General features: G+C 40.2%; 3 protein-coding genes across 5 annotated transcripts in view; 1 reads left to right on the top strand and 2 right to left on the bottom strand.

Moving 5' to 3' along the window:
- Positions 1-7,891, bottom strand: part of ltn1 (listerin E3 ubiquitin protein ligase 1) — a 130,030-nt gene extending 122,139 nt beyond the window's left edge. Inside the window, exons 1-3 of the mRNA XM_080203970.1 lie at positions 7,791-7,891; positions 6,016-6,219; positions 77-175 (exon numbers count right to left, since the gene is read on the bottom strand). Of these exons, the coding sequence (XP_080060096.1) occupies positions 77-175; positions 6,016-6,219; positions 7,791-7,832 (345 nt within the window). The 5' untranslated portion in view covers positions 7,833-7,891. The remainder of the gene's footprint in view (positions 1-76; positions 176-6,015; positions 6,220-7,790) is intronic.
- Positions 7,892-9,070: 1,179 nt separating this feature from the next.
- rwdd2b (RWD domain containing 2B) lies at positions 9,071-16,876 on the bottom strand. Its single transcript, XM_080203969.1, has 5 exons — positions 16,781-16,876; positions 13,117-13,352; positions 12,941-13,008; positions 11,372-11,734; positions 9,071-10,298 (listed from the first exon to the last, which is right to left on the bottom strand). Exons 2-5 carry the CDS (start codon positions 13,306-13,308, stop codon positions 10,046-10,048), a joined length of 876 nt encoding a protein of 291 aa, XP_080060095.1. The 5' UTR covers positions 13,309-13,352; positions 16,781-16,876; the 3' UTR covers positions 9,071-10,045.
- An 88-nt stretch (positions 16,877-16,964) lies between these two features.
- Positions 16,965-20,316, top strand: part of usp16 (ubiquitin specific peptidase 16) — a 38,231-nt gene continuing 34,879 nt past the window's right edge. For all 3 annotated transcript variants that reach the window (XM_080203966.1, XM_080203965.1, XM_080203967.1), the window contains exon 1: positions 16,965-17,044. The gene's annotated coding sequence lies outside the window, so the exon portion shown is untranslated. The remainder of the gene's footprint in view (positions 17,045-20,316) is intronic.

Genomic DNA, 20,316 nt, shown 5'->3' with positions numbered 1-20,316 from the left:
CACAACAGATATCACTTATTCGTTTGCATCCGTTCAGTTTAAAACTTATGGGAATAATAAACACAAAGAAGCTTACCAAGGAAATTTTACAGTAAATCCTTGACCAATAAGGAAGAACTCCTTTAATATTCTCTGGGTGTTTCTCTTTGCACATTGTCCCAAACTCTTGTACAGCCTTAGAAGAAACAGGAATTGAGTATTTGATGAGTAATTCAAGCATTAGTAAAATAAAACCTACTCCACACTGAAAATAATGATCGTGAACTTCATAATTTCACAAAACACAATTCTGTTCTCTCAAATTTCATGTGTAATTGAACTCTACCTTCTATACACTGTAACTTTTAAATGATGGGTAATCAATAATCCTAGAATAGCTTGAATCAGAACAGTTCATTTACATTTATCTAAATAATTCATCTTTGGTGCACAGCAAGACAACTAACATCAGAAAAGTAAATACAGCATTGTTGTTTCATTCAAAACTCAACTAATACATGACTAAAAAAAATCCAATCAGCAATTTAATTAAAATAAAAAGAATTAACATTAAAGAGAATCTTTTATAACCTCAGGACATAGAACTTCAGAATTAAAGTACTTTTTAAAATGTAGCTACATTTGTAATGTTGGAAAACATGGCAGACAGTTTGCACGTAGCAGGATTCCCCAAAACAGTAATGATATAAGCAGCCAGATAACCGTGCTGTATACATGCTGTAGGTGCTTTCCAAAGCAGAGAAAAAAATACCTCCTCTTCTAATGGTGCTACAGGACATTGTACATCCAACTGAGTGAGCTGACAAGACCTCTGTTTAACATCTCATCTGAAAGATAGTACAGTGCAATGTTCCCTCGATGTATAGACTATGTGTTCAAGAGTCTGGAGAACATGCTGAACCCATAGTTGGAATGATTGAGAAGCAAGAGTGCCACCACAAAGGGTCTTTGACAAAGGGTCATCTGGACTTGAAACGTCAGTTCTTTTCTCTCCATACAGTTGCTACCAGGTCTGCTGAGATTTTCCAGTGTTTTCTCTTTTGCTGCCACCACAAAGCCAAGTTTAAAATCCAATGCCAAGACTGAGCTTGATAAATCCACACCCAAAAATCAGTGTTAGCAGGTAGTCTAGCAATTGATCTCAATTGGTTTGGCATTTAAAGAGAGTGGAAGGGAATGCCATCTTTTACCCGCAATTCATAAATACATTCAATCATATCAATCAGCAAGTTTGATCCCTGCCTGCAGCAGCTTCGCAATAGTATGATTTCACCCCAAGTTACATAGTTGTTCAATAGGTTCAAGGCCCGTTCCAGATACTTTTGAGCATATAATCAGAGCTCCACTAATGAGTAAACGTATTGTTAAAGATTATATATTTTGAATATATTAGTTAGGTTTGGTACTTGGGAACAGATATAGGTCATTCAGACCCTCGAGCTTACTGTGCTATTCCATTAGCTCAAAGCTGATCTGTAACTCCACTCCATTTATTCCATATCTTCTGAGATCTTTTACAAACAAAAAAAAATCAGTTTTAGTCTTTGTCAATTTACACAGTTTTTTTAGGGACTGGATTCTAAATGTCCATAATACCTTGTGAAAAAGTGCCTTGTAATTCACTCGGAACTGGCATAGTTCCAGTGTTAACAACATGTCCATGCCCCGTTGTTTTATTTATTCTTTCATGGATTGTGGGCATCGCTGACTAGGTCAACATTTTTTGTCCAACACTAATTGCCCTCGAGAAGGAAGTGGTGAGCTTCCTTCCTGAACTGCTGCAATCCATATGGTGCGAGTACACCCACATTGCCGTCAGGAAATGAGTTCCAGGATTTTGATCCAGCAAGAGTGAAGGAAGGTCAATATAGTTCCCTGAGGAACACCACTTGTCACAATCCTCCATTCAGTAACACACCCTTCCACTGCTACCCTCTGTCTTCTTTGACCGACATGATGTAGAGATGTTGGACTGGGGTAAACACAGTAAGAAGTCTCACAACACCAGGTTAGAGTCCAACCAGTTTATTTGATAGTAGTCTCACAAGCTTTTGGAAACGGTGATCCTTCGTCAGGTGTGTGGAAGCTTGTGAGACTACTATCAAACAAACTGGTTGGACTCTAACCTGGTGTTGTGAGACTTCTCACTTCTTTGACCGAGCCAGTTTTGTACCCACCTTGCTAGCTCACCTCTGATCCCATGCAACTTCACCTTCTGCACCAGTCTGCCATGAGAGATGTTGTCAAAGGTCTTACTGAAGTCCATGTAGACAACATCCATTGCCCTACCCTCATCAATCATCTTCATCACTTCCTCGAAAAACTCGATCAAATTAGTGAGACACGACCTCCCCTTCACAAAACCATGTTGCCTCTCACTAATACGTCCACTTATTTCCAAGTGGAATAAATCCTGTCTCGAAGAATCCTCTCCAATAATTTCCCTACCACTGATGTAAGGCTCACCAGCCTGTAATTATAGTTGGATTATTCTTGCTACCCTTCTTAAACAAAGGAACAACACTGGCTATTCTCCAATCCTCTGAGACCTCCTCTGTAGCCAGTGAGGATACGAAGATTTCTCTCAAGGCTGCAGCAATTTCCTTCCTTGCCTCTCTCAGTATTCTGGAGTATATTCTATCAGGCCCTGGGGACTTGTCTACCTTAATGTTTCTCAAGAACTCCAATACCTCCTCCTTTTTGATCTCAACATGACTCAAACTACTTACACACCCTTTCCCAGACTCATCATCCACCAAGTCCTTCTCTTTGATGAATACTGATGCAAAGTACTCATTTAATATCTCACCCATTTCCTCTAGCTCCATGCATAGATTCCCTCCCTTGTCCTTGAGTGGGCCAACCCTCCCCCAGACTACCCTCTTGCTCTTTATATGTATAAAAAGCCTCGGGATTTTCCTTAATCCTGCTGGCCAATGCTTTTTTGTGACCCCTTCTAGCCCTGCTTACTCAAGTTTCTTTCTACTTTCCTTGTATTCCACACTTGCTTTGTGTGTTCCCAACCTCCTAGCTTTGACAAATGCTTCCCTTTCTCTTTGACTAGGTTCACAATATTTCTCATTATCCAAGGATACCAAAACTTATCCTTACTATCCTGACTTGGAAATATCTTACTGTTCCTCCACTTTTGCTGTCCTAAGATACTTTCATGTTAACTAACGTAATCGAGATACATGTTACAACTCCTTTTGCTATGCACCACACTTCTGTCAGACATATGACTTTACAAGATCCAGACCCAATTCATTCTCAGCTTCCAGCAGGCTCATTTCTCCTTTTCACACCGGGTCCTATGAAAACCACCTCACCCCCTCTGCCTGAATAAACTGACTTCCACCAGCAAGGTCCATTTTGGCAACTCAATGTTCCATAAATTGCCAAAAGTCTTGTTTGTTCTGCCTTCTTTTTGAACAGAGAATCAAGTCTCACTAGCATCCTGCTTGACTATTAACACAAGCATAATCTTTCCCTGCTCATCACAGCAGTTGCATTGTTTCTCTCACTATCTCTCTATCTTAAAAAACAGCTGTACCTTTTTTTGTGTGAAGGTTTGAAAACAGTCAGTTGATTTTCATTAAGTTTTGCTTTGGGTTTCTTTTCCATGAAAAACAGATCACATGGGCCTGTCTCCGGGCAGAGGTTTAGTATAGATATGATCCCTCTATTCAGAGCACTTTGTTTCACCTCAAGTGAAAATATAGTGAGATTTAAAACATAACAGTCTCGTAAAATGCCACATTTTTAAGCAATATTTTTCAAAATTTATAATTTACAATATATTCCAAGATTTGCAATATATTTACATGTTACAAAATTTACAATAAATTTGCAATAATGTCAAACATTTTTTCTTTTAACTGTTTGTATCTCAGTCGAAATCTGGATTTCACTTTTGTCATCAGTGTAGTCTATGTCATGAAGAACCTCAAAATCCTGTAATCTAGAATTATAACAATTTTTCCCTATATAAAAATGCATCAGTATAGGCATGATGAGCTGAGTAGCCTTCTTCTATGTTGAACAATTCTTTGGTAACCATATAAAATTAAAGCAAACTTAACTCCTATTAACAGTAGCACATAGGAAGACTTGCTGTAGCTTGTAATTTGTTTTGTCTCTATTTTAACTAGTACCACTGATTTTACCTGTTGTTAGTACCGTGCTCACTGAGATTGCACTGATGCGTTTTTTCCCTGCAAGCATTTTGTTGGGGGAGAAGACCACCATGTGCTAATCACAAAAAAATTAAAAATTATATCCCTCTTGTTAATTCTATGAAAATGCACCAACTCCACAGAGTAAATCTAATTGTGAGAAGGATTGTTGGATTGGGAGGGTTCAACAATATTAGAAAATATGTTTAGTCAATCGAAATTCAGCATTTTGAATATTCATAATTTAACTGTGGGCACAGTATGCATTTTGTTCACCTTATTTATTGAAATAGATTACAAAAAAATTAGAACAACTTATTTTGTAACTCAGACATTTGTCAATACAAGTATTTAAATTGTATCTCAAAGATTATTTTCTGTTTTATTTTCATGATATTGGTCAATTAAAATTACATTACAAAGCACTAATAAAACAAAACACCACCTGTTAAAAATAAAGTTAACTAAGATGCAAAAAAAACCTGAAGATAAATACAATAACTATAACCTCCCAGCCAAAGCTGCATCATTCTATCCTTGAATTTTCAACCAAAGGGCAAGAGTTCAGATTTCAGAGCACTTGCTTTGGCAATTATTTCCATCATAGTTGTAACATGGGATGAGTTAAAAAAAACTAGTCAACTTGTGATTTTTGCTCATAACAAACAAGCAGTGATGCTAAAAGAAAGACACGCAACAGTCTAGAGTGACCTACTCTCCTAAAAAAAAAGTTATGGAAAAAAATGCCATTACAGTAACTGCATCTCTTCCTCTCAATGTCATTGACATGTAGTTGCAAATAAAACCGTAGAGTGTGCTTACACCGCAATGTCTTCTGCAGAAGATGATAGTTGCAATTTCATGTCATTGCGACACTAAGTGAGATCTACCTATCACTTCAACAACTAGACAAAAACAGACTGAACTGTTTAAAAGAGAACATGTTTTGTAAAAAAATGCTGACCAAAAATGGTACCATTAATCACCTGATGTCCGGTGATGTAACTTGACCACTTAACTAGAAAGTTCTGATACAGTTTGCACTATAGACCTCCTCTAATGTGTTGCATAGCATTTCACACCTTGGAGGAGGGGGTGGTGATGGCAGTGTCAAGGTCTACTTCAAACCCAGACTTTTGAAAAGGAAAGCACTGAAAACACAAAGTGACTTTAATCAGTTGTACTTCTGCCATGAAAACAGGAATTGCTGACCAGCCAGATACAATCAATAGGGGTCCCAAAACCAATGTGTAGGATGAAATAGCTGCACCTTCTGTTGGTTTCTGCTCTATCAAAATATGTCAAAAGTGTCTGAATGAAAGATCAAAAATTTGATTATTTGTTTGACAACAACTGCAAATCTTGTTAATCAAATTCACAAACAGAAGACTTAAGTATTTGTTTTGTCAAGCTAAACACAGAGAAAAATCAAAGTCATCTGGAAAAACTGAAGGGAACTGTAGACAATCTTCTACTCTTTCTGAAGACAAAATTGACTCCAGCTCATAAATTTTAAGGAAACGAGCTAACTTCAGAATACTGCAACATTCAACAATCTACATCTCAAGGACAAACAACGGACTTGATTGTATATTCTTTTAACTTTTCTTTAGGCACTTTTCCTACTTCTGAGATGTGTTTGTGTGAGTGTATCGCCACGTTTCATTTTTCATCAGGTTTACCACTAATAAACTTACTCCTTCTTTGATTCAAAAAAGCCTGGTTTTATTTTCTCTTTATTAAAAGGAATGTAAAAAACCTTTGTTGCAATCAACTGAGGGGGCTGAAAACAAAGGAAGCCAATTCACTCCTCACCCAGTTATAAAATAGCAAAGCATACTTTTAATTTTGTGGTTGCATCTCTCTTTGACATTTTGCGTAGGACCATTCGGAAGTCAGCATCCACCAAACCATCCACATCTTCTAAGCCTTGGACTGCAGGAACATAACCCAGTTCATTCTGGTTGGCTCCAAATCCAATAAAGCCTGGGACTGTTCCCTTGTCTTTAGCCAGCAGTTCAGCTGCTTTACCACTGCTGGATGGCTGTAAAAAAAACCCAAAGCAGATCAAATTAGTCTTATATGAACTTCCTTAGGAGCCAAACTAAACATGCAGTGTTCTGACTTCAATTCATTGCAACTATTGAAGAAGATTTTAAAAACGTATTAGGATAAAAATGGGCACTTGATTTGTTAAGAAGCGTAAAAGTTTAGGGTGATAGCACCAAGCTCTAAGCAAATATAATCTTCAATCTCTGCTCAATTCCCAACCTGTGATTTTTCTAAATGTGTGCTAAAATATCTTGGGAGAACAAATTAAAAGGACAGTTACTACTAAGCCAAAGCTTTGTACTCTCAAAGTAATGTCAGAATTTCTAACAAAAACATTTACAAATGAATGGACTGCAATTGGAATTGTCCAGTACTAGTGTTAGCATTCAGAAAATCAGAATTAGGAAGTGGCAAAGACATCTGCAGGAAACAATGATGCCTATGATGTGATATGGACAATATGGAAGTTTTCAGGGCAGAAACAGGTCTACTGAAAAACAAGAAACATTCTCCCACTGACTCCCTCACGAGATGAAGTCAGTCCAGCTCGAATAAAAGGGGCTGCAAATGGTCCACAATGTGCAGTGTTTTCTTAATAACCACATACCACAAAGCAGCCCAGTATAAATCCCAGCAAAATAGGTTCACAATTGAAAAGTTTCCTGGTGATTCTAAGAGTTGCGCATCCATTCCTGAAAATGGATGATGGTAGCATTTGCAGTTACTCCAGAGCTTTTAACATATAGACTAGGCTGACATTCAGTGCAATACAATGGGAGCACTGCACAGTAGAAGTGAGACGTTAAAAACGAAGCCCTGTATGCCCTCACTGGTGGACATAAACAATTCCATGATACTTTATTCAAAGGGAAGGGAGTTCTTCTGGAGTCCTGAGCAATATGTGTCCTTCACCAACAACACTGAGACATGTTAATGGTGATTATTACATTGTCGTGCAGAGATGGACTGTGGAGTTTAATATAGTCATAGAATCCTATAGTGCAGATAAAAACCATTTGGCCCACTGAGTCTGTACTGACCACAATTCCACCCAGGCCCTATCCTCAATACCCTATGCAATTACCCTAGCTAAACTCCCTGACACTAAGGGGAACTTAGCATCCACTTAACTCGATCCACACAGACAGTGACCCAAGACGGGAGTCGAACCCAAGTCCCTAGTGCTGTGAGGCAGCAATGCTAACCACTGTACCACCACCGTGCCACCCTCACTATTCAAATAGTGACTCTTCAGAAGTACTCCCACTGGAACGTCCCAGAATCGTGGAAAAGTGCGACACAGGAGGCCTGCGTATGGCTGGGTGACAAGGTAAGTCCTTGAAAGGGGAGCGAATCTGACGGGGTTACGTTGAAAGGCTTGGGGTGGCGGGGGTCAAGTGGAGCTAACTAGGATAGCTCCTTCCAAAAAGACCACGGGCCGAGCGGCCGCCTCATGTGTGGTTTCATGTAGAGCAGTGCTCCTTTCCGTTTGGTACAGAACGGGACCGAGCCCCTCTCCCTCTGTGCCTGGCACGCAGGCACTAATGACACTCAGTCCCTTACCCGCACATTGCCTTTGGTCCGCTGTTTGTTCTTCCCACCCATCGCGAGCCCACTTGTCCGGCTCGCGGCACTTCCGTTACTTTCAAACAAGTCACCACATTCCCCGCTCACTGCGCCTGCGCCAGGGCTCCCGGTGTGTACTCCTCTTGAACCGACCGGCTAGAAACAATAACCACGAGAGGTGAGTCCTTTTTCCGTGTGTCACAGTCCAAACAGAACAAGTGCTGGCGCGCCACACCATTGTGCAGTGATCGATTTGACCTTTTTTGAAGAGGGGAGGGGGAAATGGCTGGGTAAACCTAGGTGGCACATCACTGCAAGAAATGTAGATTTTTGTCACGGTTTCTGTGCATTTTCACAGTAACTTCATTGCAGTGTTAATGTAAAAAAAAGTAATGGTCTCGATAGTGAGCCCTGAAGCACCCCATTCTGTACTTCTTCGCCATTCCAAGCACAACGTAAGTGCTTCAGCCATGAAACAGATTTTAAAATAAGGCTGATTTCCAATTTCTAGTTCACAATGGTCCTATTTTTTCTGAGTTAAAAATACCAGGGTATCTACCAATGGATATTTCTCTTCAGTAAACTTATGCTCCAGTTTGTTTTAGGCTATTTTCAATAAATATGAGGTACCGTTTCCTTTCTTTGTAATGTACGCTTGATACACAGAAAAGGAAACTTTGCTTTTAGATGTTTGAACTATTGGCATAATTGCAATTATGCTAACAGCAGTCTCCCCAACACAAATTGTTGATTATTGCTGAATTGTTACATATTTACTCCCTAACTCTTTCCTTCCAGAATCCATCAATTACTAATATAATGTCTCTGACATTCAAGATCAGAGTACAGGGGAGGACAGTAGCAGAAGAGGAAACCCAGAAATCCCAGGGATGCAATCGAAATGCTAAATTTAATGACAGGATTTCATTATCAACTTTTAAAATCCTGTTTCCAATTCAGCAGCTGGTCATGTTGACAAATTGACTTTTGTTAGTGAGAAAGACTGCAGCCAAGGATTGTTGGGGGGAAATCGGAACCTGGCAATTAAGAGGGAGTAAAAGATGGACTTTGAAAGCAGGGTTGGGAGTCAGACCGACAATTGGGAACGGAAGGTTGGCTGATCTTCAGGCAGGAAGCTTAGGATCTCAGTAGATCAGGCCAGTGAGAAGGCAGCTGATTTGCACGAGGGGCAATTGGGAACACAGAAGAAACATAATTTACTAAAATAAGTTACTTCTTGGGAAGGCTAAAAAAGCAAATTCAATATCACCTTTGTTCCATAGAGTATTTATTTAGAAACATAGAAAAATTTACAGTACAGAAAATGCTGGATATACTCAGCAGATCAGGTAGAATTCTATGGCTGTTAACAGTTAACATTTCAGGAGATCATTCAGCTCTTTGTGTTCAGACCAGCCGACAAACAGAAAAAAAAGTTAATCCCACTTTCCTGCTCTTGGTCTTTAGCCCAGTATATTACAGTATCTCAAGTGTGTATCTAAATGTCGTTAAAATATGATGACTTATCAATCTATAGATTCTACAAGTAGTTTTGAACAATTGTTCATAACTTGATTTGTTGATAAATATTAATGTAATTATTTTATTTCAGAGTAGACTTATGTCAAGTTTCTTCGTAACCAAAACATGTATTCTGGATGATGAAACTAGCTTTTTAACGATCATTTGAGCTTTTCTTCTCATTGTTACCATTCACAATATTACTGTCCTCAATGCCATTTAGTTGAAGGTAGAACTGGTAAAAGATATTGAGAATCATCACTATTCATCCATTTAAGTTTGCTTTTAAGCGGTTTTCTTTGGTAGGAACCACATTTAGTGTTTCTAATATATCTAACTTCTCTGGTTAATTCATTAACCATGCACCTATTATTGTCATTACTGGATACATCTGATCATAGGAGTCTAAAGATTACAATTAGAATATTGCTAAATTCATACAAGACATATAAAAGCAACATAAAAAGTCAAGGAGGATTAAGATTCCTAGGTGGAAAAATCAAATTATTTTAAAAGCTATTCAGCCAGTACAGACACGATGGACCAAATACCCCCTTCTCTACTGTAACCATTCTATGATTGAATCCATAAGTTTTTGATAAATCTAATTAGATTTCTAATTTCTATAGCTGGATAGGACACTGGAGTGCACTACTATATTGTATGACATTTAGAACGTATTTAAACATTTTTCTGTTACAATAAAACAATGATGTGAACACAAAAATAATTTAAGACATTTTCCCTTCAACACCAAAGTACAATTGGAAAATGTCTCCACATTCCTTTTCATTTAAGAATTGGTACAACTGCCCCAGATCCATATGATTTCCCTTGGTACCATGTACATCAAATATTTTTTCTTCAAAGTCTGTAAACTTGCGAAACATTTGCATCGCAGTATCAACATCAAAGTTTGTAATGTTGAAGGGAACGTCTTCTCTGTGGCGGATTAGAATCCTCTTCCAGGTCAACCGCTTTGCTCTGTAAGGAGATTAGAAATATGTTAGAAGAACGTGGAAGAGGTGGTGCAGTGTGTCAGTACACAAAATTACAACAATGGTACAGTGTTTAGCACTGCTGCCTCATAGATCCAGGGACCTGGGTTCGACTCCTGGCTTAGGTCATTGTCCATGTGGAGTTTGCACATTCTCCCCGTGTCTGTGTGGGTTTCCTCCAACAGTCCAAACACGTGCAGGTTAGGTTGACTGGCCATGCTAAATTGCCCCTTAGTGTCCCGGGATCTTTAGGTTAGAGTGATTAGCTGGATAAATATGTGGGGTTATGGGGAGAGGGCCTGGATGGGATTGTTATTGGTGCAGAATTGATGGGCCAAGTGACCTCCTACAGCACTGCAGGGATTCTATGATGATGGTTTGTGCCTAAGATGACCATAGCACTTAGTTCCCAGTGTTAGCCATATCATTCTGGGAATGCATCAAAATTTAGATCAGGAACTATACTCTTTAACTTACTCAAGTTAGTCAAGCACAATTTACCTATACCAAATCCTTACTGAGATTCATTATCAGCCCCTAATTTTTTGAATGCTGAATAATTTTGTCCTGGATTAAAGTCGCTAAAATGTTGTCCACCATTGTCATTGTGCTGACTTGGCCCATTATTGACAGATTGATGCCTCAGTCATTTTTGTTTGAATTGAGCTGCAACATTTATAATCCCCCAGGTACAATTTACATCTTTGGTTCTGTTAGCAGATAGTCTGCTTTCAATTGGAACAGTTTCTTCGCTCATGTATTTTGCTGCATTATCCTTGATCCATTCAATTGCATTCAACATGCATATCTCACCACAACAGTTCTCTCTCAGATACTGATATATGTGTGTTGTGTGAATACAATAAAAATTAAAGGCAACTCCGTGGATAGAATCCAAACTGGGAAAATCTGTTGGCACCCAGGAGTGCAAATTTATTAATTACAATTCTGTTTACTTAAACAATGATGAGGAATATAAATTCATGTCTTATCCTATGCTCTGTTGCACTTCTTGATGATACTTGTTCTGATAAAACAAATAGTGTACAAAAGTCAAACCTTGTCCAGTATTCTTCACATGCACTCTGTGGCCCTTCCACACAAATCACTCCAGGTTTACCAGGCATACTGAACCCGGTAAGTGAAAGCTCTTTTGCCCACTCGAGAATATTTTTTCTCTTTTCTTTGTTATAGATGTGGTGGCTGTAGATCCAGAGTCGGGTACAAATTACATCTTTGGTTCTGTTAGCAGATAGTCTCCTTTCAGTTGGAACAGTTTCTTTGCTCATGTAGTTTGCTGCATTTTCCTTAATCCATTCAATTGCATTCAACACGCATATCTCACCACAACAGTTCTTTCTTAGATACTCATGAAGATCCATATTTAACTGCCCTTGTTGTGTTCTGTGTATAGCATCAGATCTATAAAAAAGAATGTTAGTTACTTTAAACTAGAGTTTACTGCATTTCTACACAGAAAAATCACTTGAACATATGCTTTCAACCCAACTCTGAGGATTTATGTTTTTTTTAATACAGAACTTCTTCTATAATTGTAAAAAATGCTGAAATAGTCAGCCAGTATAAAAACATTTGGAAAAAACAAATAATGGATAACATTTTGAATGCAAGTGTTTAAACATTTACCTCTGTTTTGGGTTTCCAGATGCTGACAATCATTAATTTTTCATCATTTTCAGTTTTTATTTCAGTACCTGCAGCTTTTGTTTTAAATCTTCCACACTTCTACTGTTTTCCCTGATGATAAAACCATTTATGCTGTACAGTGGAAAACCGCAATTGCAAGTTCTCATTGGAAATCAAAAAGACAGATTTGACAGAAATTCTTGGTTGGCAACCATCAGCATTTTTCTATTTGTGGAATCCAGAGAAGCTGTCCCAAGGAGGGCTTCACTGCTGACCTATGCAGATTGTTTATGCTACAAACTTGTCTTCAAAACTACTCCACTACGTAGATCAACCCTTGAAGGAAAAGAGGGGGTTAAACATCGACTTTCAGCTACTGGAACATTAACAGTGTCCACATCCGATAATATGACAACACCCATGTTCCAATACTTGAATTAAGAAAATAGTTCTAGATCTATCCCAAAAACTTATGGTATCAACAGTTCCCTTCCCATCAGAGACATCACAATGGCTATTGCTTCTCAATACAGACTATACACATATACAATCAAGGCGCTGTTTTACTGGAATTTTCCAACAATCCTATCAGCCTGAATATCTGAGGCGCCAAAGTGCATGCACTTCTCCTCCAGCAGGAATTCTTTTGAGGGCAGGCCACTCACTTATTTGCACACAGTTTCTAGCTGCCTCATAGCAACATTTACAATTTACTTAACCAAGATGTGGGAAGTTACAACAGCAGATAAAAGAAGAAACAAATTAAATAGTGAAACGTTAACTGTTATTCACCAAAAATAGCTTGTCATGTGAGTTATGGCAACCCAAACATTTGGCACTGAAGATTCAATTTCTAGTTCTGTTGTAATTTGAATATGCTTTGTTTATAATGTTTCTTTTCTACCAGTAATTAGAATGATGACTTTACTTTTGCTTAAAATAATCTATTGCACAAATCTGCCTTAAGGGCATATACTGTACCTTGTTGATATTTCTGGTTGCACTGCTGGATAATTTGGAGGAAAGGCACAAGATAATGCACAAACTACCTGCAATAAAAGAAGTAATTCCATTGGAGCAAGGGAAATTACTTTTACATACAATTATTCAAAACAGTCAAAAAGATGTACATAAACATTTGCCAATGCAGTACTGACATTAGGAACATCCAGCTGGAGGTGTACAGTGAACTGAAGTCTTAAAGTCGGTGGGTCCAATAATTTCCCTTGTGTGTAGTCTCTGAGATCTGCTAAAGCCAACGGATCATCCACCTGAAGTTCATTAGGAAACATACTGAACAGAAGTTCCAGTTCAGATATCTGGGCCTCAGCATTAGCAGGACTGCTCATTTTTTAACGAATGGCTCCAAAGAGTGTGATAACCCAAAGAAAACCTAAAATAAGAAAAGTTAACATTTGGCCCTTGATGTGCACAATATGTAAAACTCATATGGTTAAAATGGCATTTTGTTTACATTTCTTAAGGGAAAATTCACTGAAGTTTTTCCTGTAGAATCAGTATGGAGGTCTCCATGAATGGTTTCCTCATTCCTGGTGATGAATGCATATAAGTAAATTATAGGAGAATTATATAAAAGAAAATACTATATTTACAGTCTGTCATCTAAAGCATATTCTAATCCATCATAGAATCCAACAGTGCAAAAGAAGGCCATTCGGCCCATTGAGGCTTCACTGACAACAATCCCACCGAGGTCCTATTCCCGAAGCCCCATGTGTTTACCCTGCTGGTCCCCCTGACATGTTGGGTAAATTTAGCATGGCCAATCAGCCTAACCTGCATATCTTTGGACTGTGGGATGAAACCAGAGCATGTGGAAGAAACCCACGTAGACACAGGGAGAAATATGCAAATGCCACATGGTGACCTGAGGCTGGAATTGAACTCAGGTTTCTGGCACTGTGAGGCAGCAGTGCTAGCCACTGTGCTGCCACCAAATCTTGCCTGTAATCTATAATGAACTGGAAATTTTACCAATTTGCATTCAGTTTTGCCCATTGAACCTCTGGTATCAGAAATTCATCAGAATTATGCCAGGGCTTAAAGGGTTCAATAATTAAACCAAGTTTCATAAATGTATCTCGTATTCCCTTCCATTTATAAGGTTAATGGATAATTTAATCAAGTGTTTAAAATGGTAAAGGGATCTGATATTGTAGATGCAAAGAAGCTATTCCCTCTGGAAGATAACTTCAAAAAGTCAGTGGTGGTTTTAATGTTGCAGCTCAAAAAATATGATGTCTCTGTCCTATTGTTACATATTCAAGTCTGTCATAAATACCTTCTTAGTTACAGTAACACAAGTGGTTTGTGCATCTCACTATTGAGGTCTAATCCTGATAATATTATCAGAATAACTTTCTGAGTATATTTTAATTTATTTCAGCTCCATCACCAAGACTTACACCAACACTGTCCAACCCTTCTGAAACATTCATCTGTGGTTTTGTTACCACTAACTCTGGCTCCTTGTGCATCTCTGATTTTAACCAATGCATCACAGGAGACTGTATGTTCAGCTGCCTTGACCCTAAACTCTGGAATTCCCTAACTAAACCTTTCTGCCTCTCCACCACTCTTTCTTCTAAGATGCTCCTTAAAATCCTGTCTCTTTGACCAGACATTTGGTCATCCACTCTGATATCTCCTGTGGCTTTGGTGGCTGTGTAGAGTTTGCATGTTTCCCCCCAATGTCTGTGTGGGTTTTCTCCAAGTGCTTCAGTTTCTTCCCAGACTCAAAGATGTGCAGGTTAGGTTGATTGGCCATGATAATTTGCTCCTTAGTGTCAGGCTAAATTAGCAGGATAAATATGTGGGGTTATGGGGATAGGGCCTGGGTGAGATTGTTGTCAGTGCAGGCTCAATGGACCAAATGGCCTCCTTCTGCACCATGGGGATTCTATGATTCCAAGAAAAATGTTTTCATTGATATTGCTTCAGTTAAGAACCTTGGAATATTTTACTATATAAATGTAAATTGTTTGATGGCTGCCAGTAAGAGCAGAAGAGTTACTCAGGGTTTCTGTTGCTAAACTATTTTTTTCTGGGCAAGAGAGAAACTTTTTATCTTACTCATAAACTGATCTGTTCCAGCAAGGAGGAATGAAAAGTGATTGATTTTGTATTAAACTGCAGTGCACATTTGTTCTAAACTTGAGAAGGTAGAGAATTAAGTGTAAGCCTTAGCAGTGCAGTTTTAACAGGTATGTATTTACATGTCTATTGTCAGTCAATCCACCGTTCAAAGCCCATCTGTTGAGAATACTGTCAAAGTTGCTGCTGCTTCTTTTACAGTTAAACTTTGCCACTCAATTGGATATTCAAATTTTTTTTCATTTCTCAGAGTAGCTTTCCTATAGAGTGTTTAACAAATTTACAAACACATGCGATAATGTCATTTATACAGTAAATGGCAGAACCTTTAAGACTATTGTTGGGCAGAAGGATCTGGATGCACAGGTACACAGGTCACTGAAAGTGCAACGCAGGTGGAGAAGGTAGTCAAGAAGGCATACAGCATGCTTGCCTTCACCAGCTGGGGCACTGAGTTTAAAAATTGGAAGTCATGTTGCAGCTTTATAAAACCTTAGTTAGACCATACTTGGAATATAGTATTCAATTCTGGTTGCCACACTACGAGAAGAATGTGGAGGCTTTGGAGAGGGTACAGAAAAGATTTACCAGGATGTTGCCTGATATGGAAGGCATTAGCTATGAGGAGAGGTTGGAGATTGGAGGGAGGTTGGTTTCTTCTCACTGGAAAGATGGAGGTTGAGGAGCGACCTGCTAGAAGAGTACAAGATTATGAGGGGCATGAACAGAGTGGATAGTCAGAAGCTTTCTCTCAGGATGGAAGAGTCAGTTACTAGGGGGCACGGGTTTAAGGTTTAAAGAAGATATACGAGGCAATTTTTTTTACACAGAGGGTGGTGGGTGCCTGGAACTTGCTGCTGGGGGAGGTAATGAAACCAGATACGACACTGACTTTTAAGGGGTGTCTTGACAAATACATGAATAGGATGGGAACAGAGGGATATAGTCCCTGGGAGGGTAGGGGGTTTTAGTACAGTCAAGCCGCATTGTCGGTGCAGGCTTGGAGGGCTGAAGGGCCTGTTCCTGTGCTGTAATTTTCTTTGTTCTCACATTTTTGATCTGAATTATTATTGTCATGTGTATTCGTATACAATGAAAAATATTATTTCTTGCACGCTATACAAAGCATACCATACATAGAGAAGGCAAGGAGAAGGTGCAGAACGTAGTGTTACAGTCGACTACCAAGGTATTGTGTCAAGAAAGGTCAACTTAATAGAAGGTAGGTCCATTCTAAAGTCTGATGGCAGCAGGGAGGAAGTTGTTCTTCAGTCACATAGTGAAATGTGTCATAACTTCACTTCCAAGTAATAGCCCTTTTCATTCCACAAGGATGACCCCCTTGCTGGAACAAGGCAGTTTGTGAGTAAGGCAAAAGTCTCTCTTCTGGCTGCCGTATTTTTTTAATTCTCTTCTCAAATTCTATAATAGAGGAACAAAGCTTGGCCTGTCAGGATACTGTACATAGATGTGGTCCTGAATGTAGTATACACACAAATAAATACAACAATGATGCAAAAGACAGAGAAGGCTTAAACTGATCAACATCAAACGGGTCAACGTGTCAGCATAAAAGTAATTCGGTGGGAAGGGCTGGGTGATATTAAATGAAGATAATGTCACCTTGGCCTTCCAGGTCCCTTTATTAGCCATTTTCTGTGGGACACTTATCACATCGAGAACACGAAATTCAATGTTGTAATGTACCTGCTCTTCGGCATTTGTTCTCCAGTTCCGGCTACCGCAGGGCTCTCGGTGAGAGACAGACTGAGACAAAGACAAACTAACTGAGACAGGTTCGACTGAGACTGAGCGAACGGACTTTGTCACTTTTCGGCCACCGTCTCCCCCGGCTGAGCCACGCATGCGTGCTGCTGGATGCCGTTGGTGACCTGGAGGCGCGGTGGTGGCGGCGGCGGCCACGGGAGTGGAGGGCAGCTGGTGAGAGCGAGCCAGGCAACGAAAACTCCGGTAGGGGGACTGTGTGTGAGAAACTGGACCTGGCTTTAGCAGCACTTCGGTATTTCAGTTTGGCCCATTTCACTAAATATTTATTCACGTATTTCGGGAACTCTCAGCAGTGCCTTTGCTACCTCCAGGCATGACTAATCCAACACACTCCTAGCTGGCCTTCCATCTGTCTGTGTGTGTCTTACCTGGCCTTCCATCCTCCGTATATGTGTACTTGAGGTCATCCAAATCTGGGTTACCTGTATCTAAGTTGCACTAATTCCTGTTTATCCTCCACCTCTATGCTCATTGACCTAGTCGAACAGCATCTTGATTTTAAAATTCTCCTTGTTTTGAAACCCTCCCATGTTCTCATCGCTCTTTATTTCTGTAATCTCCTCCAATTGATCTCTTGAGATATCTATATTCATCTAACTCTGGTCTCTTCTGTGCAAGGATGGCACAGTGGTCGGCACTCTGACCTCGGTGTCAGAGTAATAGCCCTTTTCATTCCACAAGGATGACCCCCTTGCTGGAACAAGGCAGTTTGTGAGTAAGGCAAAAGTCTCTCTTCTGGCTGCCGTATTTTTTTAATTCTCTTCTCAAATTCTATAATAGAGGAACAAAGCTTGGCCTGTCAGGATACTGTACATAGATGTGGTCCTGAATGTAGTATACACACAAATAAATACAACAATGATGCAAAAGACAGAGAAGGCTTAAACTGATCAACATGAAACGGGTCAACGGGTCAAGTGCGTTGCACTTTCAGTGACCTGTGTACCTGTGCATCCAGATCCTTCTGCCCAACAATAGTCTTAAAGGTTCTGCCATTTACTGTATAAATGACATTATCGCATGTGTTTAATTCCAGTCTTGGGTGACTGAAGTTTGCAAGTTCTCCCATACGCGCCTGATTTCCTCCAGGTTCTCTAGTTTCCTCCCACACTCTAAAGATGAGCAGATTAGGTTGATTGGCCATGCTAAATTGTCAGGGGGACTAGTGGGGTAAATACATGGGGTTAGGGCCTGGATGGAATTGTTGGTGCAGGCTTGATGGGCTGAATGCCTCCTCCTGCACTGTAGACATTCAATGATCTCATTTTCATCATTCCACCATCAGTGGCCATGTTTTCAGCTAAACTGGGCCTCTGGAATTCCTTCCTGAAACCTCTTTGTTTCAATTAAAACACTCCTTAAACTGAGCCTGTTAGAACATGCTTTTGGTCAACTGCCCTTTTATCTCAGGTGGTGGTGGTCACACCTGGTAGATTAAGTACATCTAATTTGGTCAGCTGAACCCAACTGTTTGGTCAGCCAGGTATGACTGCAAGTGAGGCAGACAGAGGGATCCTGAATTTAGGAATGGAGGAGCCTCAGCTCTTGACCTTGGCCAACACATATGAGGTATTTGCTTCCTGTGTGGATGAGGAAAAGGGCTATAAGGAGGGTAAGCTTGCTGACCACTGCACAGTGGTACAGGATGCATGGGGGGGGAAGGGGGGGGGGGAGAGGGGGGGGAAGGGGGAAGGGGGGGGGGAAGGGGGGGGGAGAGGGGGGGGGGGAGAGGGGGAAGGGGGGGGGGAGGGGGGGGGGAAGGGGGAAGGGGGGGGAGGGGGGGGGGAAGGGGGAAGGGGGGGGGGGAAGGGGGAAGGGGGGGGGGGAGGGGGGAAGGGGGGGGGGAGGGGGGGGGGAAGGGGGAAGGGGGGGGGGGGGAAAGACAAATGGTAGTTGTAGGGTATTCTATAATTAAGGAATTGATAGCATCCTTTGTAAGCAGGATCAAGAGTCCCGCATGGTATGTTGCCTTTCCGGTGCCAGGGTGAGGGACATCTCTCACCAGCTGAAAAGATATTGAAGTGGGAGGGGGAGGATCCCATTGTTGTGGTCCATGTTGGGACAGCATAGGCAAGACAAGGAGAGAGGACCTGTTTGGGGATTATCAGGCACTAGGAACTAAATTAAAGAACAGGTCCTCAAGGATTTATAATCTCCGGATTGCTACCTAAGTCATGTGAATTGGCATTGGAATGAGAAAATTAGAGATGTAAACATGTGGCAAAAGGAGTGGTGCAGGAAAGTGGGGTTACCACCACATCCCTCGACTCCTCAGGCATATCTAAATTGTCATACTGCCTGTCTGACATCCATGACCAGATGAGCAAAAAATTTCTCCAAATAAATATTAGGAAGACTGAAGCAGTTATCTTCTGTTTCCAATACAGACTCCACTCCCTAGCTGCCAATACTATCTGCCTCTCTGGCAACCATCTGATGCTGAACCCAACCATTTGCAACCTTGGGGTCATATTTGATTTTGAGTTCTGATCACATATCTGTCCCAGGAACTGGAACTGCTCATTGCCATCTGTGCAACATTTCACAACTCAGAACCTGTCTCAGCTTATCTGCTGTTAAAATTCATTCATGCCTTCCTAATCCTCTGTCCCTCTTTCCTCCTTTAAAATGTTTGTTAAAATCTATATCTTTCACCAAACTTTCTACTCCAATATCTCGTGGCTCGGTATCATATTTTGTTTTCTAAGCTCCTGTGAAGTACCTTCTGACTTATGTTAGAAGCACTATATAAATAGAAGTTGTTGTTGAAGTTGAAACTCAATTTCTCACTCCACCTGCTCTGAGTTTTCTAATATTTTCCTTTCTTAGTTTCACACTTCCAGCTTTCACAGTATATACAACTATTCGCATTTTGGATCTTAAAAGCACAATAATTCCTCCTATACAAAACTCTTCCATGGGAACTTTATGGATGGAAATCAGAAAAGCTAAATCTACATTGTGGAAGGAGAATAAGATTATAAAATGATGAAACAAAGTGGTCTGTGAATCACATGCATTAGGAATTAGTCACTCATAAGTTTGAACGTGTGATTTACTGGCAATACGAATTGATTAAACACCACCCACATACTGAGAGGGCTGCAATCCATCTCAAGCTCTGATGACAAACTTGATGCTTAGTATTACTCAAAATCTTTTATAAACATTTGAACAAGGCTGAATTGAATACAGATCAAAGACTTACACACCAAGGACATGGTAGTCCTCTGTCCCAAGCCTAAACATTGGGCCAAACAACTTGCATAGAATCATAGGCTACAGTGCAGAAGGAGGCTATTTGGGCCATTGAGTCTGCACCAACCACACCTCACCCAGGCACTGTCCCCATAACCCCATGCATTTACCCTAGCTAGTCGCCTGACATATGGGGCAGTTTAGCCAATCCACCTAACCTGCACATCTTTGGTCTGTGGGAGGAAACCGGAGGAAAC

Source organism: Carcharhinus amblyrhynchos, chromosome 15 (assembly GCF_965287045.1).
Source record: "Carcharhinus amblyrhynchos chromosome 15, sCarAmb.v2.hapA, whole genome shotgun sequence".
NCBI lineage: Eukaryota > Metazoa > Chordata > Chondrichthyes > Carcharhiniformes > Carcharhinidae > Carcharhinus > Carcharhinus amblyrhynchos.
This window is presented reverse-complemented; position numbering and strand designations above follow the sequence as displayed.